At 41.2% G+C, this 19,834-nt stretch overlaps 1 protein-coding gene across 12 annotated transcripts in view; it reads right to left on the bottom strand.

Annotated features, from left to right (window-relative positions):
- The window catches only part of ARMC3 (armadillo repeat containing 3), a 100,763-nt gene that overhangs the window by 11,444 nt on the left and 69,485 nt on the right, over positions 1 to 19,834 (bottom strand). For 8 of the 12 annotated variants that reach the window (XM_034760274.1, XM_034760269.1, XM_034760271.1 and 5 more), the window contains 7 exons: positions 17,202 to 17,445; positions 15,868 to 16,004; positions 13,303 to 13,471; positions 11,559 to 11,659; positions 9,954 to 10,046; positions 7,347 to 7,439; positions 3,204 to 3,407 (listed from right to left, as the gene is read on the bottom strand). In XM_034760274.1, the coding sequence (XP_034616165.1) occupies positions 3,204 to 3,407; positions 7,347 to 7,439; positions 9,954 to 10,046; positions 11,559 to 11,659; positions 13,303 to 13,471; positions 15,868 to 16,004; positions 17,202 to 17,445 (1,041 nt within the window). Of the gene's footprint in view, positions 1 to 3,203; positions 3,408 to 6,354; positions 6,415 to 7,346; positions 7,440 to 7,516; positions 8,008 to 9,953; positions 10,047 to 11,558; positions 11,660 to 13,302; positions 13,472 to 15,867; positions 16,005 to 17,201; positions 17,446 to 19,834 lie in introns of those variants that run through there. The other 4 variants (XM_034760280.1, XM_034760275.1, XM_034760281.1 and 1 more) reach the window with 4 other exon arrangements.

A 19,834-nucleotide genomic window follows, 5' to 3' on the forward strand; every position in this document is an offset into this window, starting at 1 on the left:
AATTTGACAGCCTACTGACAGAGGATGTCTGACCTGGCACCCCTGTTTGTTCACATAAAACATCACTGTCCTGTTGTTGCTGAGTATCTGGACAGTCTTGCTCTGAATGTGAGGCAAGAACCACTAACATACAGAGAATATTATGCACATCTTGAGTATGTTTATGTGTAAGCTGGCCTCATAGGCAGTCCACAAACTGTGAGCCTGTAGGTCACCCAGATGTGCTTCCCACCCCGCGGCTGAGACAGGTAAGGATACATGTGGATGTCTCTTTCGTGGAGGCCACCACTACTGCTATGCACTTGGTAAAAACCCTCTGTGACAATGAAGGTTTGAATGTCAGGGCAGTGAATTGATAATGATAATCTCCTACCATGAACCTCAGAAATTTCCTGAGGCCAGGATGGATCGCCACATGGAAGCAGGCATCCTGTAAGTTAAGGACAGCATATCAGTCTCTGGATCTAAGGGAGCGATAATCATAGCCAGGGACACCATCCAGAATATTATCTTCTTGATGTATTTGGTCAGCTTCCAAAAGTCTAGGATGGGTCTGAGACCTCCTTTGGCCTTGGGTATTAGAATATAATGAGAATAATCCCCACTGCCTTGATGCAGAAAGGGAACCTCCTCTATGGCTCTCAAAGTCCACAGGGTCTGCACTTGTTGTCTTAGTACAGACTTGTGAGAGGGTTCCCTGAAGAAGGACCAGGGAGGGGCATGGGAGCAAGGGATAGAAATGCAGGGTATATTCCAATTCTACCATGCTTAGCACCCATTTGTCTGAGGTGATGGACTATCAGGCATGTGAGAATGGGATAACCTATCCCTGAAAGGCAGGAAAGAGCAAGTGAGATCCAGGTCGAGTAATATGCTATCCTCGACATATGTGTCAAATTGGCTGCTCTGAGGCCTGAGGACGTGTAGATGAAGAGACCAAGGAAGGAGAAGCCATCAGCTTTCTCCTCTGTGACCTTTGCTCCTCTTAGATTTGTCAACCTGATGGAAGGGGTAATACTGCTGTCTAGACTGGCACCAAGGACGATAGTTTGTTCTCTTCATCACTGGAGTACAGAGGCTAAAGGGCTTCAGAACCACTCTTGCGTCCTTCAGAGTATGCAAAGCTTCATCTGTTTTAGACTAAAACAAGCATGTCCCTCAAAGGGGAGGTCTTCAATTGTCTGTTGCCCTCCAGAAGAATCCCTGAGCATTGCAACCAGGAAGAATCATACATAGGATATATCTACATTGCAATTAAACACCCAACTCAGTTGACTCCGACTTGCGGGGCTTGGGCTATAGGGCTCTAAAATTGCGGTGTAGATGTTTGGGCTCAGGCTGGAGCCTGATTTATACATAGCTGAATAAACAGAGATGATGAATACATGACTTGTCAAATTTTGAAATCATCTGGAGAATCATTTCGTAGATCACATCATTAAAAGGGAGGGGTAACTAAACAAACAATTTTGCAAGACTAAGGAGGGTCTGGTACCAAGATAGCTGGCCTCAGAAACCAGCCAGGGAACTGCTAAAATACTAAAGGGTAAGCTGGGAAGATGATGAAAGCAAGCAGACTGTTCAGAGGTCAGGATTCAACCTAGTGTGGCCATGATTACAGCCTGGACTCGTTAATATCAGTCAAACACAACATTGCAATCAATGTAACTATTGAGCCACACGTTGATATCATGTAACATACAATGCAATGTGATGTACTGGTATTATTATTATTAATAACAGTATCATCAAATATCATCATGTTTATTATGGCAGTGCCCAAGGACCAATCAAGAATAGGGCCCCATTGTGCTAGGCTCTGTACAGACACAGAGTAGCAGACAGGCCCTTCCCCAAAAGGTTTACAATCTAAATAAATAAGGGCTTGTCTTCACTTACAGCGCTACTATGCCAACGGAAAAGCTTCTTCCGTCAGTGTGGTTAATTCACCTACCCAAGAGGCAATAGCTATGAAGCTCTTCTGTCACCATAGCACTGTCTACACGGGGAATTAGGTTATATAACTATGTCATTCAGGAGGGTGGATTTTTCACACCCTTGAGCGATGTAGTTATACTGATATAGATCTGTAGAATAGACCTGGCCTAAGACACACACAGGTTGGGGGAAGGGGTCTAACACACAAGCAGAGTGGACTATGTGATGGTGGCAAATGTCAATGTAGATGAGTGGCTACCCAGCACCGTCTGGGGGGTCTCAGGGCAGCCCTGCATGCAGCCCTTCATCTCAGTTTCCTTTTTTGGACCACCCAATAAACTCCACACAGGATTTTTCCAGTCCATTTACAACAGCCATCTTTTGGTCAGATTTCTTAACTTAAAGTTCAAAACTAAACACAAAAGTCTTCCCTCTAGCCTTCAGCTGGATACAGCCCAAATTCCCCAAGTCTGGTCAGAGTCCTTACTGCCTGAGGGTATATCTACACTTAATCAGCTACAGAATCACAGCTGCAGTGCTGCAGCTGTGCAGCTATAGTGCTTCTGTGTAGACACTACCTGTGTCGATGGGAGGGGTTCTCCCATCACCACAGATAATCCAACTCCCCAAGAGGCGGCAGCTGAGATAATGGAAGAATTCTTCTGTTGGCCTAGTGCTGTCTACACAATGGGGTTGGGATGGCTTAACTACGTTGCTCAGGGGTGTGGATTTTTCACATCCCTGAGAGACATAATAGGGTCAACCTAACTTTTTAGTGTGGACCAGGCCTAAGTGTAGACATACCCAGGCCACATAGTGGGGGAGAGCAAACACCACCTGAGTCCCAGTTTTCCCAGACTGTGTGGGGGCTCCCCTGAACCATTCTGGGTCGTGGGGGCTCTACAGAGGGGTAAGATCCTGGCAGAACCGCATTTTGACATTTTCAAAATGAAAAACTCCATTTCTTTGGCTTGATACAACATTATATCCAGAAATTTAAACTAATTATAGTAAAAAAAGATTAAAATAAAAAAGGGAAAAATCTAAAAGAAACATCTTGAAATCATTGACACTAAACATTTTGATTGACCCAAACTGAATTTATTTTTTTCAGATTGCTGGTTCACAAAAATTATTTGACATTTTGTCCCAATTTGGGATGGGAAAACTTTTCAAATTCTCAAACATTTTCCTGGGGTGGAAAAAGTGTTTCTCACTCAACTCTACTTATTTGTATTTTGTTTCAGACACAATACAGTACTCACAGTGCAAGTGCCACAACCTGTTCTTTGGTAGTAGTTAATGGTAGGATTATTTTGGAAGCATCAGTAATGTAATCCAGTAAAATGGAGTCAAATGGTGGCAGCCACGGTAACTTTTCAAAAATTACTTCCTGCTGGACTTTAGGCATTGTTTGCAACTCTTCTTCTTCTTTTGGTTTATCTTCTTCTTTTTTTCCTTTCCCTTTTCTTAAATAGAAAACAATGGATGTTTATTTAGAATGAGATAATCTCTCTGAGCCAAATTCCAGCTGCATGGCTCTGTGTAGGGACACAGCCGGAAACCCAATTTTGGGGGGAGGAGCCTGGGAAGTTTTCTGGTCTGATTCTGAATGCCTCCAAATCCACAAAGAGACGATTTCACAGGACCTGTGAACACTAGTTGTGGAAGGTGTTCTGAGGAGGGGCTTAGGTACCGAGTGGCATTGTCTGCATGTCTGTGCTCACATAACCCCTGACCAGACAGCTACAATGACACCAGCATACCTCTCCCTATAAGGACTGTTTGTACTACTGGATCTGCAGTGGTAAGCACTACCAATCTGAATGTAGGCATATAATAATAAGAGGTTTCTATAACCAAGGCTGGCCTTAGGTAGGGGCGAATTGGGCGAAAGCCCAGGGCGCCATTATAAACAGGGTGCCTCTGGAGCAGGGGTGCCCCGCCTCCGGCTGGCATCTGCAGCCCTGCGTCTCTGCCCCCTGCCTTTGAGCTACCCCGGCCAACTGCTCCTGGGAGCTTCCTGTTTGCTGTATGAGAGGGAGGAGTGCTGCCCCCCGCCCATGTACCCCATGTCCGCAGAGCGGGATGTGTGTGTGAGGACAGGGCTCACCACAGAGGGACAGAGCTGCTGGCGGCTGCTGCTGTGGCTGAAGGAGCTTTCCTTCAGACTGGTGAGTGCCACTCTCTTAAAGAGGCAGCGTGCAGTCACTCACACATTCCCCCAGCTCACACATGCTGTCTCTTTCACACTCACCCCCCAACACATACTTATATTGTTGTTGTTGTTACTTATTGGTACTTCCTGCAATGCATATATGTTCTCTGTAATTTTATTATTTCAAAGTGCTGTTATTTTAGGTTTTTTGACCAGTTTGTGCATTTCATAATTTTATTTCTCTCTTATGCTTACATTTTATTCTTTGAGTAGTGAGTGCTCAAATGCCTAACCTGTCCTGGCTGGAGTAATTATCATTATTACTTTTATTATCATATTGGGCTTTGTCACTCATTATTTAAAGTGGTACAATCAAATAACAGTATCCTTCTAGAATGTAACTTTAGCTTGGATTAACCTTAGCAGTGCCAGTTTAAAAAACATTAGCTAAACACGTAACTTTAGACACTGGGCAGATTAAGGTTGTTTATTTTCAGATTGTATTTTTAGTTATATCTGTAAAATAACTTAAAATTTGCATGAAAATAAATGCAGTTCCAACTATGATACCAATAGCAATGATGGAGTCAAATGTTAGTGAGTCACGTTCATGCTTGTGTTCGGTAAACATAAATGCCAAAACAATTAGAGAAATAAATTCCCTTTCTTAGTGAAAGAAGGAAAAAAACCTTAATCACATATGTTAAAATTATGTTTTTAGTGAAAAACAATTGACTAAAATGGAGTAGATAATGGCAGTAACGCAGATTTTATTTATTTTTATGTATCTCTAATAAAGATAGTGTACAAAGTATCAAACGTGTGTTTCTGATATCTGTGTTAAAGCTCTAGAATTGATATCTCAAATCTTGGGATTGGGAATATCTTGCTGTATTATCTCCTGATTGTTCTAAATTTACATATAAACTTTAAATGTGGCTTTAATTGGAGTTTGTATTTTCTTTCTTTCTTTATATAACGATTAGATACAGTGCTCCTGTCAGCTAATTCCTAAGTTATTATCTGCAAAAACCTTAGAGTTTTCAGGTGCCTAAGTACTCCCGGGAATCATGGTTAAACTTTCCTTTCCCTACCCCCCAGGTCAAATCTGAAATGGCGCCCTGGGTGAGCCAGGAGGGCCAGGGGCTCTGGCAAGATGCAGCCCCATGTGACAGCACGAAGCCTGTCTTGAGCCACATGCTGAGCATCAGGCACCACAAGCCACAACAGCAGCGCAGAAAGGTGGCAATACACCATATACCAGGCCACCCTTATTTCTGTGCTGATCCAGATGGTGGCGTTGCCTTCAAAGCTGGGTGCCCGGCCAGCACCTGCCAGTATCAGGCTGCCCTGCCAGTGCTGTGCCAGGGCTGAGCTCTAACATCTGGCATCTCTTTCAATACAAATTAAACACTGGGGGAGGCAGCGGGGCCCAAAGGTGATGGGGAGGGGGGGAACCCAGGGAGACCATGGGGGCCAGGAGTGATGGGGGGGGGGGGGGGGGAGGGCACCAAAATACAAGTTCGCCCAGGCTGCCATTTTTCCTAAGGCTGGCCCTGTCTATAACATACGTGTAAACACATTTTTGAAGCATTTTTGTAACTAAACAGAATTTGGTTCCATACAATGTTGGTAGTTTATAAACAAAACAACTCCTATGAGTCCTGTACAGTTTTCACTTGAAAGAAGTCTGTGACTTCAAACAAATAAAGAAACAAACAAACAAACAAACAGGGAATCAACAAAATAGTTGAACAGGTAATGCAAAGCAAGCTGCTACAAACCTCAACTACTATATGATATGTCGTATTAAGATTTCATAAGAAGTCAATGTATTTATTGATTATTCACTGCATATCTGCATTCTTCACTGGAGCTTATGATTTGAGAAATGCATATGATCATGAATGGCAATCACAAGATTCTAGCAAAAATGTAAACTAAACATTAGTTTAGAGCAGATAAAAAAGTATTTAAATTTCACAAGTTTATGTGGCAACTATAAAAATCTATATATTATTGGATATGTCATCCAAACATATTTCCAAAAGTGTCACAAACACACATTTAACACCTTTACAGGCAGTATGAGCACTTTTAGACAAAACTGCACATCAGAAGCCTGCTAAATCATCAAGAGGACAATAAAATAACCTGACTTGTCAACTGTACAAAATTCCAGATTACAAAATTCCAAACTTCATACATATAGTTTCAAAAGGCACTACTAGATATTGTAGAACACTTTCTTTACTTACAAAAATACAAAAGACCCCACATCTTGTAATCATCAAGCCTTTCTTCAAAGAGTTCGAGACCTGAGAGAGACATAACTTGAACTTCCATCTCAAAGGCTAGTTACTCATAATTCAACTTAATCAGAAGCAAAAACCTCTGAAATCCAGCTAAACATGCTAATTTTCCCTATCTCTAATAACACCAGCAAGTGAGCAATTCTGGCTTACTTTCTAAATCCCCACTACCCCAGGGACTTTTGTAGAAAAAACAGAAACAATGAAAAAAACACCAGACAATATGGACTCAGGACAGACCCTAATTATTTTATACTTTTAGAATTATTAATAAAGTTGTGAAAATTGTCAAATTTCTGTATTCTTGGGATAGAATGCACTGTACAGAATAATCAGCCAGGTACCAGTAGCCTTATTCAAGAACTCCTGTCTCCAGAAAGCTTTGAATACTTTTCTTTTGCCTTATTAAGAATTATGGTATTAACTGTAGCCCTCCTCATAAATTTTAAGGCCAGAAGGGACCATTCTGATAATCTAGTCTGACCTTTTGTACAGCACAGACCATACATTTTCACTCAGTAGTTTCTGCATCAAGCCTATAACTTCTGGGTGAGATAGAGCATATCTTTTAGAAACACAATCATTCAAGTGCTAGAAAATTCACCACCACTCTAATTAAGCTGTCCCAATGGTTAATTACCCCCACTGTTAAAAATGTCTGCCTTATTTTTAGTCTGGATTTGTCTAGCTTCAGCTCCCAGCCCTTGGATCTTGTTATAGCTTTGTCTGCTAGATTAAAGAGCTGTATACTAATAGATTTTTCTTCCTCATGAAGGTACAGTCACCTTTGAGCCCTACCTTGGGTTCTGCACCAAGCAGAGCTCAGCCAGACCTGAGAATCAGGTCCTTAGCTTTCAATAGTCAATACTTACTATCTGTCAATAGTTTGCATTTTAACTCTAAAATAAAATAAAAATACTTCATCCAAATTATAATACCTTGAGCCTTTCTCTCTAGTGCTGCTTTTGCTGAGCGAAGAGGGAGATCGTCCAGAAGAGTCTTGTTTTTCCTCCACAGGAGATACCACTGCACTATTGAAATTACAAAGTAGTTTCCCAAATCCTCTTTACTTTGTTACAGTAAATTTCAATTTACACACACACACACACACACACAAAGCAGCATATAGGCAACATTAATAATCACCGCCTCTAGCAATAAAATTCCTACATAGAGTGTGGGGGTGCCATGATTTGTGGATGATCCCCAAGAAAAAAATGGAAATATTCCTTCACAACCTCTACCCCTTTCCAATGTCTTCTCATTCCATGTATCCCTTACCAACATTTATTTCTCTCTGTTCCCACAATCCATGCAGAGCTGCAGAAAGTCACCTGTACAAAGGTGCTTCAGCTATTCTGAACCCCTGCACGTACATAGACAAGGCACCTCCCACATATCCATGAGGTATCTCAACCTTAGCAGGCAAGCAGGATGCAGGTGCATCTTCCTCGTCTCTGGGAAGTAGGGAGCTTCAGCTGACAAACTGAAGCTCCTAATCCCTGAGTTGAGACTATGGTTCCTCTCTCTCCTTCCTCACAGCAAAGAGGAATCAGAAGGGATAGTTCTGTTCCTGGTCGGCATTGTAGAAACCTCTACCTTTCACCAGGAAGGGAAGGCAGCAAAGTTATTTTTCTCTCCAGCTCCATTCAAAATCAGAGTGGGGAGAGGGTCAGTAGGGAGTTGCTTCTTCTGGCTTACACAGAATCTGTGCTACACTTTTCATTTATCAGAGCTGTGTGTTCAAAGCAATATAGGTAATAGCAATGGAGCACAGAGGACAGTGTCCCTCCCCACACCAGCCTTGCAACTCCACACGGAATTGACTGGGCCCCAACCCCTGCAGGGATGGGATTTATGTAAAAGACAAAGAAAAGGAGATAGATAATTCCCTTCTCTGCCACAGATTTCTTGTGTGTCCTTTGGCAAGTCACTTAGACTCCTAAGACACTTGAGTGCTTTTTAAAAATTGTGTCCCGAGTCCCATTTTCAAAAGTAATTTATGAACAACTGAAGGTCAGTGGGTCTTGGATCCCAAGTACCTACGTCATTTTAAAAAAAATTCCCTTAGTCTCTCTGTACCTCAATCCCTTATCTGGCATAATAGCAATTCCCTACCTACCAGGGTGTTGTGAGGATAAATACATTAAAGATTATAAGGTATCAGATACAATGGTATTGGGGGATAGATAGATAGATAGATAGATAGATAGATAGATAGATAGATAGATAGATAGATAGATATGCAGTGTTGTAGCCGGGTTGGTCCCAGGATATTAGCAAGACAAGGTGAGTGAAGTAATATCTTTTATTGGACCAACTTCTGTTAGAGAGAGACAAGCTTTCAAGATTCCACCAAGCTCTTTTTCACATATATGCAAGACCTGAAGAAGAGCTCTGATTAATTTGAAAGTGCCTCTCTTTCTCAAACAGAAGATGGCTCAATAAAAGGCATTATCTCACTCATCTTGTCTCTCAGCTAGACAGACAGATAGATAGATATTGCTGTAATTATGAGGTGAAATAGAAATTGGAGACAAAAACTTAAAATTACATTTAATCATTTTTATTTTCCTAAGAAACTGTCCATCACCCATTTCAACTGAAATTCTATTTTTCAATAGACAAAGTATCTTAAAACATTCCTACATATTTAGAGATTTTTTTCCATTCCATTAAAAATAGTTTTGTTTAAAAATCAGTCAGTATGTAAGCCTTGTCTGAATTTAGATGCTTGTATGACTGATATTGCAACCACATGCTGTATCTTTGGGGAAGCAGATTGTATTAGGTTTATGAATAGTTTATGTATCAGTGTGGGCCAAGGATTGTATGCAACTCTGTGGGGTGGGGAGGGTTGCATCCAAGAACAAAAAACAGGGCGGGGGGGGGGGCGAGGTAATTCAGATGACTCACTCAGGTCGTAAACACCTCCAGAGAGGTACCATCCCCTGGGGAGGCTTGCATCTACTGGTTCAAACTGGGACTTCCAGAGATCAACAGACAAAGGGCTTTTGATATAAAAAAGCTGGGTTTAAACTGACTCAGGGGGTTCTTTCTGAACCAGCAAACTGACAGGAGGCCCCAACCCTTGCAGAACGATTGGAAAGACTTTGGCCTACTAGGGCCCCATAAGACTAATGGGTGATTCCTTGCACATTTAGAGGGTTTTAATCTGTTTATTGTTTTCATTACATTTTCTCTGTAAGGCTTTTACCTAAGAATAAATGTGCTTTCCTAGAAAGAGTTTTGTGGTAACTTGTAACTGCTAGAAATACACTGTTCATAGCCCTCAGAGAGAAATCAAAGCACAAGTGCTGATGGCCATTAGGCAGATTAGCTTGCTGGGGATATCACAGTGTAAGGCAGGGAGCAGTGCAACCTTAAAACACCCTGTCAGAGGCAAGTGGGATAGGTGATGGCTGGAAACCTGAGACCTGACTGGGCACTGTCACGGTTGGAGGGATATAGGTGCAGTTATCCTGAAACTGTGACTGTTTGCACAATAACAGTGCAATGATTGTTAATTAAACCAAAGGTCATACCTTGTTCTTTCTTTACTACTTTTTCTAATAGAAGAAGAAGATGCGGTTCGCCCATAATATAGATCTTGTGATTTGTCCTCTGCACTGGGAGAACTGAAATGATACAAGGTATTTTTATACTGTTAGAATAGGCCAATAGAGTTGTTCCACCTTCAAAGCACAGCAAGTATATTTTATGAGAAATAAAATACTACTGGTTGAACCTCTCTAGTCCAGCAATATCTGTGGTCTGGCATGATTTTATGTTTTTTATGCTTTATCTACTTACTTCCTTGTGCCAATACAGTAAAATTGTGTATGAAGACAGCTGGAAAGCCTTGGCTAGGCAGCGTTGCAAGCGTTGTTCCGTTTATTCGCCTCGGTGAGATAAAAATAAAAAGAGACCCGCTCGCTACAATATTGACCTCCTGTTGTTCGGCAAATTCTGTGGTTCGGCACTGTCAGGTACAGAGGGTGCCGGACTTGAGAGGTTCAACCTGTAATTACTGATTTTGATTAATTACTAAATAGTGAAAAATCCTGTGACCCATATAAAGAAAACTGGACAGTATATTGCCTTCAGGGTGCTACCAGGGTACGGGGTCGTGACAAGAAGGGCAAAGAAAGAATATTTGATAGAATTAGGGACCTGCAAAGAGCACTGGGGTTTAGGTTGTAATAGGTGATCTCAGAGATCTTTATGATATCATGTACAAGTTAAAAAAGGAAACATGATAACAGAGATCAACTTGATGACAACAGAGAGGAGGGTTTGGGATTTACAAAATATTGACAGAGCTTTCTCTAATCTGGGAGACTGTTTAGATTAAATGATTTCCAGAGTACCAATTTCCTGAGTTCAAATGTATCAGGGTTTGTTAGGTGGTCTTTAATTTAAGTAGGAAAGAGGTGGACATCAGTTTTTGACATTACTGCCCCACAAATGTAGAAGGCCACCAGAGAGTATGATGGTTGGCTGTTTCTTGCTTTTGGGGATATACTGCTTTAAACCTCATGAATTTGGTTGGGGAAGAAGTTCAGCAAATTCATGGGCCTCATTGCAATTCTGAGACAGCTACTAAGCTTTGAGAGACTGGTAATCAATGCAGATGGCATGCTCTCCTAAATCCGTGGGAGCCCCTCCATCGAGAGTTGGAGCTAAATTGAAATTTTTTCATGGCTCACTTTTCTAAATGTAACCAACTCAACTGAACAGTTCTGTGCTGTTTAAAGAAAAATATATCAAAATTTGGAGTTTATAAAATGCAAAACCTTTGGCTCCTGAAAAAGGAAGCACAATGTTAAGGTTAACCTAGAAAGATCTCACCCACAATAGAAGGTCAAAGTTGCAGCACTGTTGGGCTATGAGAATGCAGAGGGGAAACAGGCAAGTTACACCTCTACCTCAAAATAACGCGACCCGATATAACACGAATTCGGATATAAGGCGGTAAAGCAGTGCTCCGGGGAGGCGGGGCTGCGCACTCTGGTGGATCAAAGCAAGTTAGATATAATGCGGTTTCACCTATAATGCGATAAGATTTTTTGGCTCCCAAGGACAGCGTTATATCGAGGTAGAGGTGTATTTTAATTAAATGTAATCTTTCCAAAACAAATCTGACTCACACTTCTGGTAGTTTAGCATTAACTAAAATTATAGCACGATGATCATTAAGCTCTTGTATACTCAGTTCCTCCAAAGACAAAAGTTTCACTCCAGGCTTTACCTACAGGAAAATTAGAATAAAAGAAAAGAAATTTTATTCTATTAAAGGTGAATGAAAAAGCTTATTTTGAAAAAATAAGGTTAAAAAGAATCATTTAAGATTCTGAATCTTTAACAGAATGTAGCTGAGAACTTAAAATTATAAACACATTTAAAAATAAAATACATAAAAATCAGTTGCTTCTTCACTTACCTGCCATTGAAAAGCTGCTTTACAAATAATTTCATTTGTAATTGTTGTTATACTAGTATATAATCCAAAACTAGTTCAGAATAAAGACAGGTTCATACAATCCAGGGTTGGATTTTTAAAAGCATTCAAATGATTTAGCAGCACAAACCCCATTGACTTTCAATAGGACTTGTGCTCATACTTGGGTATTTTTGAGGATCCCACCCACAGTTAAGACAGCAACAGATGACAAAGTATGGAGTGGTCCTTCTAGAAAGGCCAATTTATGGGAAAGAGGGCTGTAACAAAGCACATTTTGGTCTTTGTTATATTCACATCCTGTTAATTCCTTTTGTGAAAAAACAACATAGTTATTTAGATGGCAGATTAATATATTATACTAATAGCTGATATTATACTGGATATGGCAGTTGGGTCAAGTAATACACTATCTGTGCAGTTTCCCACATAACCAATGAATTGTTCCATGCAAATTAAGTGTAGAATAAGGGTGGTGACTGGCTGAGTTACCTCTGGTATCTCAATGGTCGAGGTCTCTTGGCAGGGCATAGATACATGCCTTACTATGGCTGAATATCTCACAGGTATAATTAGTAAAGTAAAAATGGCTGTGAACTTCAAAACTGTACAGTAGCAGACTGTGAATCACAGGCAGGGCCGACGAGAGGACGAGGGAAGCGGTACAAATTACCCGGGCCTGGCGGTCCGGAAGGGGGCCCAGGGCCCAGCTTCCCCCCCTCTCGTTGGCCCTGTTTAGCTGGTCCGCCTTTGCTGGGGGGCCTGAAAAATTTTTTCACCGGGGCCCGAACCCGCTCTCGGCGGCCCTGATCACAGGGATGACTGAACCTGGTGATATTCTGAACAAAAAGAGCTCTGAACTATGCTTGTTGCTTCCATTGCTTCACACTGACTCAGCAGACACTAGGCTTCAGAGTGACACTCAGAGGACAATCTTATTATACAGACTGTAGTGAAAAAGAGCAGGAGAGGAGCCAAGCATCTCAGGAGGGATCTGAGAAAGGAGACAGTGGTTGCAAAGCACTTATGGTCAGCGGGAAGATTCCAGATATGGGGACAGCATGAGAAAAGATGTGGGTTTATTTGCCAAAGAAGGTGATCAAAAGAGTGACAAAATGCACCAAGCAACAGAGGGTCCTGTGGCACCTTTGAGACTAACAGGACTGTTAGTCTCAAAGATGCCACAGGACCCTCTGTTGCTTTTTACAGATTCAGACTAACACGGCTACCCCTCTGATACCTAAAATGCACCAAGTTGGCACAGCACAGTACAGGAGAAGGGAGCAAGGTGATTCAAGGGACCAGATCCTGGTCCCTGCTATGACTCCTTTGTATTCTGGAGGCATGACATGGCCATAAACCCAATACTTTGTCCGAAGGAGTGAAAAGTCAGGCCCTGCATAGACTTTTAAATAATACTTAAAGTAATTTACCTGACCATAATCATAGAACCCATCAGTAATTATGTTACTGGATGATAAGTACCCCATTTGGCTGTATTTTTGGGAAAGGTTGTTATCAAGTAGCTTGTCCAGAGCTCCTTCACTGAAGTTATTTTTGCGCCCTGTTGACAAGTTAATTTCTTCCAGGATGTCTAAAGCACTGTTCAACAAAACAGAAACAATTGTTCAATTAATGTGACTAATCCATCATTAAGTACTAATTAATTCATTACTACACAGTACAGAAATGGTACTCTGCACTGCTATTCTGGAGACACATTTATTTTCAATCCTAGCCTCCTGCCCTTTGGGCCAGCAGGAGGCTGTGAATGGGGTGCAGCATTCTGTCTCTGTAGGAAAAACATCCTTCATATTACAAGCAAAAGCCATTCCTCTAGCCAGTTAAGTAGGAGCATTAAGACGAAGGGGAGTTCTAGTTAGTTCTCAGTCAGAAGGATGTTGACTGTGTCAGAGATCTTGAAGATAAGGGGAGTGTCAAAGTAGAGAAAACAGAAGGATAATCTGAACTCATATAAGAACCTGGTGAGTTAACTATGTATTACATATATTTTATAGTACAAAATAACCAAATATACAATTCCACAGAAGAGTTACGGTTCTTCCATAAGCCTTGCAGGCTAACACAGCTAACTCAGATGCTGATCTATGGAGATTGTAGAGTCCTTGTAGAGGAAGAAAAGAGTAATTATCTTGCACGGTATTCATTTTTGTGATGTTTCAGCACAACTACATTTACTTAGGACCTGGAAGCAAAATCCAGCCTTTGTGTAATGTGTGCAAATCCATTCTTTACGGATGATTTGTGACCACTGAAATGAGATGAAAAATGGTCAGAGTGCTGATAGGGAGTCTTGTGCTGAATCTAACCAATTGTGCAATAAAGAATTTTTAAGATTTTGTGCTGTGTGAAAGAAGAGTTTCTCTGTTTCTACCACAGAGTCTGCTATGTTTTGATCAGCAGATTTTATCTGAGCGGCATACTACCTGACCAATCCAGGCTGTTTTTGCACAGCGTCTGGTACAAGTGACAACCACAGAAGAAATTTCAAGTGCCTTTGCAGAGAAAATCAAACAGATTCAGACTGAACTGCCTGCTTTTGTGGGTGCCGGATGATATCTAGTAGGTACAAACTTCTCAGATTAAATTTAGGCCAGTGATGCTCACTAAGGTACTAGAAGTAATGGGAATTCTTCAAGCCACAACCTGTGCTTCAGACCTATGTCCTTCCTGCCTGGTGAACACCAAGGAAGAACTGGATGCATTGTTGATGGAGATGATCAACGCCTCCCTTAGGAAAGGCAGGTTGCTGGCTTTTATATGGAAAGCCGTTGTCCGACCATTACTCGTTAATGGCACTTGAGCTGACAAGCTGTCCAACTACTGTCCAGTAATCTTCCATTTTTCGTTAAGATTATCATGAAGGTGATGGAAAGACAGCTTTCTAAGTAATTAGACATGTCATATTGCCCTGGCCTTTAACAATCTGTGCACAGGCTTTCAATATTGTTGACCATGAGCTGTTGTTCACTCACCTGTGAACCCTAGCAGGAGTAAACAGAGCTGCTCTTCAGTAGCTTCATTCCCACCTATCAGGGAGGTTCAAGGTGTTAACTGTGGGAAATTGTTTTTCTGCCCCAATGATTTTCTGATGGGGAATTCTTGCCTCACTTTCCTCTTCAATGTGGATATATTACGAGGTTTAAGGAGGTGTGGGCTACAGTATTGTATACTGATGACTCAGTTTAATGCACCTGATCCAAAGCCTATTTGGTCAATGGAAGTATTTTTATTGACTTCAGTGGGCTTTGGATAAGGCCTCATATGGCTATTTCATCTGACTCAGTCAGTGCTATCAACTTCCTTACCAAGCATTTGGCTGAGAATGGGATGAGGATGAGGGCTAATTGGCTGATGCTCAGGCTGCCTGTTGGTTTCTGGGTGGAGTTTTAGGGTTTGGTTTTCATAATTTTGGTTTGTAGCTGGGGTGGGTATTTTTCCCTTCCTAGGTCTGGGGAGACTGTTGCATTTATTTTGTTGGTATTTGCTTGATTGTATTTTATGTATGACAAAGGCACTCAAAACCCTGGATAGGCACTTTTTTTGTACACATCTCAATATATAAAAATTCTGTTGACCTCAATGGGATTGCACTTCCTCACATGTGGGCTGAATTTGGCCCATAGTGCTAATCTCAATTGTATATGGCCTTTGCATGGTGGCCCCTAAGTTTTGTTGATATAAGTTCACCTTTAATGTTAAACAGAGTTTTAATAAGTTCTGTCATAGTAACAATACTGAAAATGCTTCTGTAACTTCAGGCAGGCAGGCCCCATTTCAAGCTATTTTCTTCTAGTATAGTTGACATGTAGAATCTATAACTTTCCTTCTGAAATAAATGTTATGTCGTGAAACTAATTTAGTTTAAAAAAATGCACAATTAACTTTGGTATAAAATCAAAAATATACAAACAGCAGCTTTGTTAGCATCTTCATCCAAACCATGCTCTCTACACCCTGACATTACTTCTACTCACCCTAGTCTGCAAAGTTCAACTGCTGTTAGTTCATCGCTTGCACAAACCATAACTGCCCAACAGGCATTTCTTCTGACTTCATCATTCTTAGAATGTAGCAATTTAACGAGTGGTTCAAGTCCACTTGCATTTCTTAACTAAAAACAGACACAAAAACATTTGTCATGTAGAGTTACGTTCAACCCACTGAGGAAAGTTTGTGCAAGCCCCTCTGAAACACTCAAGTCCTGAAGAGAAGCTATGCGGGTGGATGGAAGGGACTTGCAGAATGCCCAAATACAAGCTTTCTGCATTTACTGCACACTCCAAATAGAAAAAGAAGCTTAAGGGCGGGCTGGAAAAATACACATACCCATTCTATCTCCAGTCTCTTTGTCATTATACTCTAAAAATTGTACAGAATGTACATCCCAAGGTTGCCATGGAGAGTTGTATAGCATTCTCAGAGTTCTGATGCCTCCTGGCAACTAATTTACATCACAATATATATTAATTTATGTTGTCTTGTATGTATGCCATAGTCTCATTAACACCCTTTCTTCTGGGGTGCTCCAGTACATCTTCCAAATACTCATGGAAATATCAGTCATTCAAATTTTCAGGGGGAAATATGTTCTAAGTATGTAGATACAGATAAATGGATAAGCCCAGGCCCCATATTTCCTGACCTGACCAGCTGCCTTGACCCTTGAGAAGGTTTTCTATTTATGGGATGTGAATGTGCAAGAAGAGTCAAAACATAGCCATTGATAAATAAGTAGGCACAGGTTCACTTAGTGGGTCTGATTGACCAAAGGATTCATTATCTTCTCCATGAATTATGTTTACAAGAGTCATGTCCAACTCTCCTAATAGAGGGTTAATTACTGTGCCACAAGGGCCTGGAAGGTGGATAGTAAAACAACAATAGGGGAAGCTCCTGAGCTTCAAAAAGGTCCTTTTGGGGGATAAATTAATTTTAAATGTTTCTGAAAGTTGGTGGTCAAGTTTCATAGGGGGGAAAGCTCACTGAAATCATTGGAGCTTCACCGGAGATGAACTTGGTCCATTCAGGTTTATGTATATCTTCAGCAATGAAATGAAGATTACAGAGGGTCCTTTATATTTCAATTTTTCCAAGTGCTCATGCCAAACTGAACTAAGCTTATCTGAATGAGAATTTATCTATTAAGGAGACACAAATTGATTTACTTTATATAAAAAAGGATTTTTTCAGACACAAATATTAAATTGTGTTAGTCCCAGTGTCAGTAAAACACAAACATTAGTTTTATTTAAAAAAAGTAAATATAACAAATATCCACAGAGCAGATGAAAGGTAATGTAAGACTTACCTCAGTTCTTGCATCAGCGTCACAACCAAGTGCAGCCACAGTGAGTGCTGCTTTGCTTTGTACCAGGCTGTTGGTAGACTGTAGTGGTTCTACAATTGCATTCATAACACCATGGATGCTGAGACGTAATGGCTCCTGCATGGCTATATTTGTTAGTACTGCAGATGCATTAGCAACAGTCCCATCTCTCTTAGCACTCAGGACATTTATTAATGGCTCGATTCCTTCAGCTTCAGCAACAGCACTAGTTAAATCGGGGTGGGGGAAATCTCTATTACTTTAAAGCCAAATATATATATTTTTTAAATTTAAGGTATTTACAAACCAAATCAATATTTTATCTCAAAAAGAACATGAATAAAATGTTAAAAAACAACAGTGATTGTTTGTACAACTCTGAATTACAGCACACCTCTATCCTGATATAACGTGACCTGATATAACACGAATTCAGATATAACGTGGTAAAGCAGTGCTCCGGGAGGGTGGGGCTGCGCACTCTGGCAGATCAAAGCAAGTTTGATATAACACCGTTTCACCTATAACGCAGTAAGATTTTTTGGCTCCCAAGCACAGAGTTATATCAGGGTAGAGGTGTATATAAATGCACCTAACCTGAAAAATACTCTGATACCAGTAAAACATTTCATTCATTGGGTGGAGTTGAGGAAGGCACAGCGTGAACAGATGACAAAGAGCCAGACACTCCTGAGTTCTAATGACAGCTCAGACATGGATTCCTTCTGAGGCCTAGAGCAAAAGACTTATGGCCTGATTTTTAAAGATGCTGAACACCTGCAACTCCATTTCCAGTCAAGGAGATCTGCAGATGCTCAGCACCTCTGAAAAATCAAGTCCTTAACCCTCTAGCTCTGTAAAATGGGGATTATAGTGCATAAAGCGATAACTGATATATTTTTTTCTGGTATAATTCTCTGGATGGCATTAAGCCAATACAGCAGTCCTCTTCCATCCCCTTTCAGTGCCCAATGTATGTTGGGGGCAGGTGGGGAACGTGGTCAAAACATGCTGAGCTCCAGAAATCTCCAGCAGGTGAAAGGACCCTTGGGAGGCCATTGCAGCGGAAACATAGTTTAAAATGTAGCAGCTCAAAATTACATTGTAGGCCAACTCAATCATCGTCTGCCCCAAGGATGGGGAAACTGAGAGGGAATGGAAGAGGGCTGCTGTGCTGGCTTTATGCCACCCAGGGAATCCCTGACATTGAGACATTTTAGGGTGTAGCACACAGAAAAAATTATAACCACTGAACCATGTGCAGATTGAGAGCACTGATTGTGCTTGCTCTTACATCAATTTTACATTAATGTAACCCTGTGGATGACAATGGCATTGCTCCTGATTGATACTAGCATAAATGAAATCAGAATCAGGCACTAAGAGGGTAAAGACAGCAGAAGAATCATCCAGACTTGAAAAGTTTCTTGTTAATCATAATTCTGGAATGGAAAGAAGGTTGGAAATACTAGAAAACCAGGTGAACACTTAGAATATTAACGTATAGGATTCCTTAAATCCTAAACGGGGGAGGGATAGCTCAGTGGTTTGAGCATTGGCCTGCTAAGCCCAGGGTTGTGAGTTCAATCCTTGAGGAGGTCACTTAGGGAGATGAGGCAAAATCAGTACTTGCTCCTGCTAGTGAAGGCACAGGGCTGGACTCGATGACCTTTCAAGATCCCTTCCAGCTCTAGAAGATAGGATATCTCCATTAATTTATTTAATTTAAATAATTTTGATCCTGAAGCCCAAGTTGTAAAAGAACTCCTATCTAATCTTCTAGGAAACCATCCCTAACAAAAGGAGCTATGCGCAAACCATGAAATAAGGACAATATAGGCAATGCCATCATTATCATCTCCCTGTCTAACATCCAGGAGAAAAAAAATCCTGAAAGCAGCAGCTGACATTACCTATAAAGGTACTAAAATCCTGATTTTTCCTGATCCGAGCCCTCAAGAGAGAAGTTGGATTGGATGGGACAGAAATGCTGTGATTCCCAGCACAGCTCTGAGTTGCTCATGTGGAAAATGTGTACATTTTCTGGGCTACAAACTAACCATAGAGACCTTTTGGGAAAAATGTGTTTACTTCCCTAAGGGTATGTCTATACTACATACCGGATCGGCGGGCAGCAATTGATCCAGCGGGGGGTTGATTTATCGCATCTAGTCTAGACACGATAAATCAACCCCTGAGCGCTCTCCCATCGACTCCTGTATTCCACTGCCGTGAGAGGCACAGGCAGAGTCGACGGGGGAGCAGCAGCAGTCGACTCACTGCAGTGAAGACACTGCAGTGAGTAGATCTAAGTACGTTGACTTCAGCTACGTTATTCACGTAACTGAAGTTGCGTAACATAGATCGATCCCACCCCTCTAGTGTAGACCAGGCTTAAGTGTCCTAGACAAAAGAAAAGGATTGATAGGACTATATCTTACTTCCTTCAAACATGTTGGGATGGTTATTCTTTCTATAGCTTCAGTTTATTCCCCTTGTTCTCTGGGATCCCCACCCTCTGCTAAACTGGGGATGGATTTCTAATTTCTCCTGTCCTAATGTGCATTCTCCTTTTTTCTTATTGTTAATATCAGTGTTACTGGTTCTTGCAGTAT

Source organism: Trachemys scripta, chromosome 2 (genome assembly GCF_013100865.1).
Source record: "Trachemys scripta elegans isolate TJP31775 chromosome 2, CAS_Tse_1.0, whole genome shotgun sequence".
NCBI classification, from domain to species: Eukaryota; Metazoa; Chordata; order Testudines; family Emydidae; genus Trachemys; species Trachemys scripta.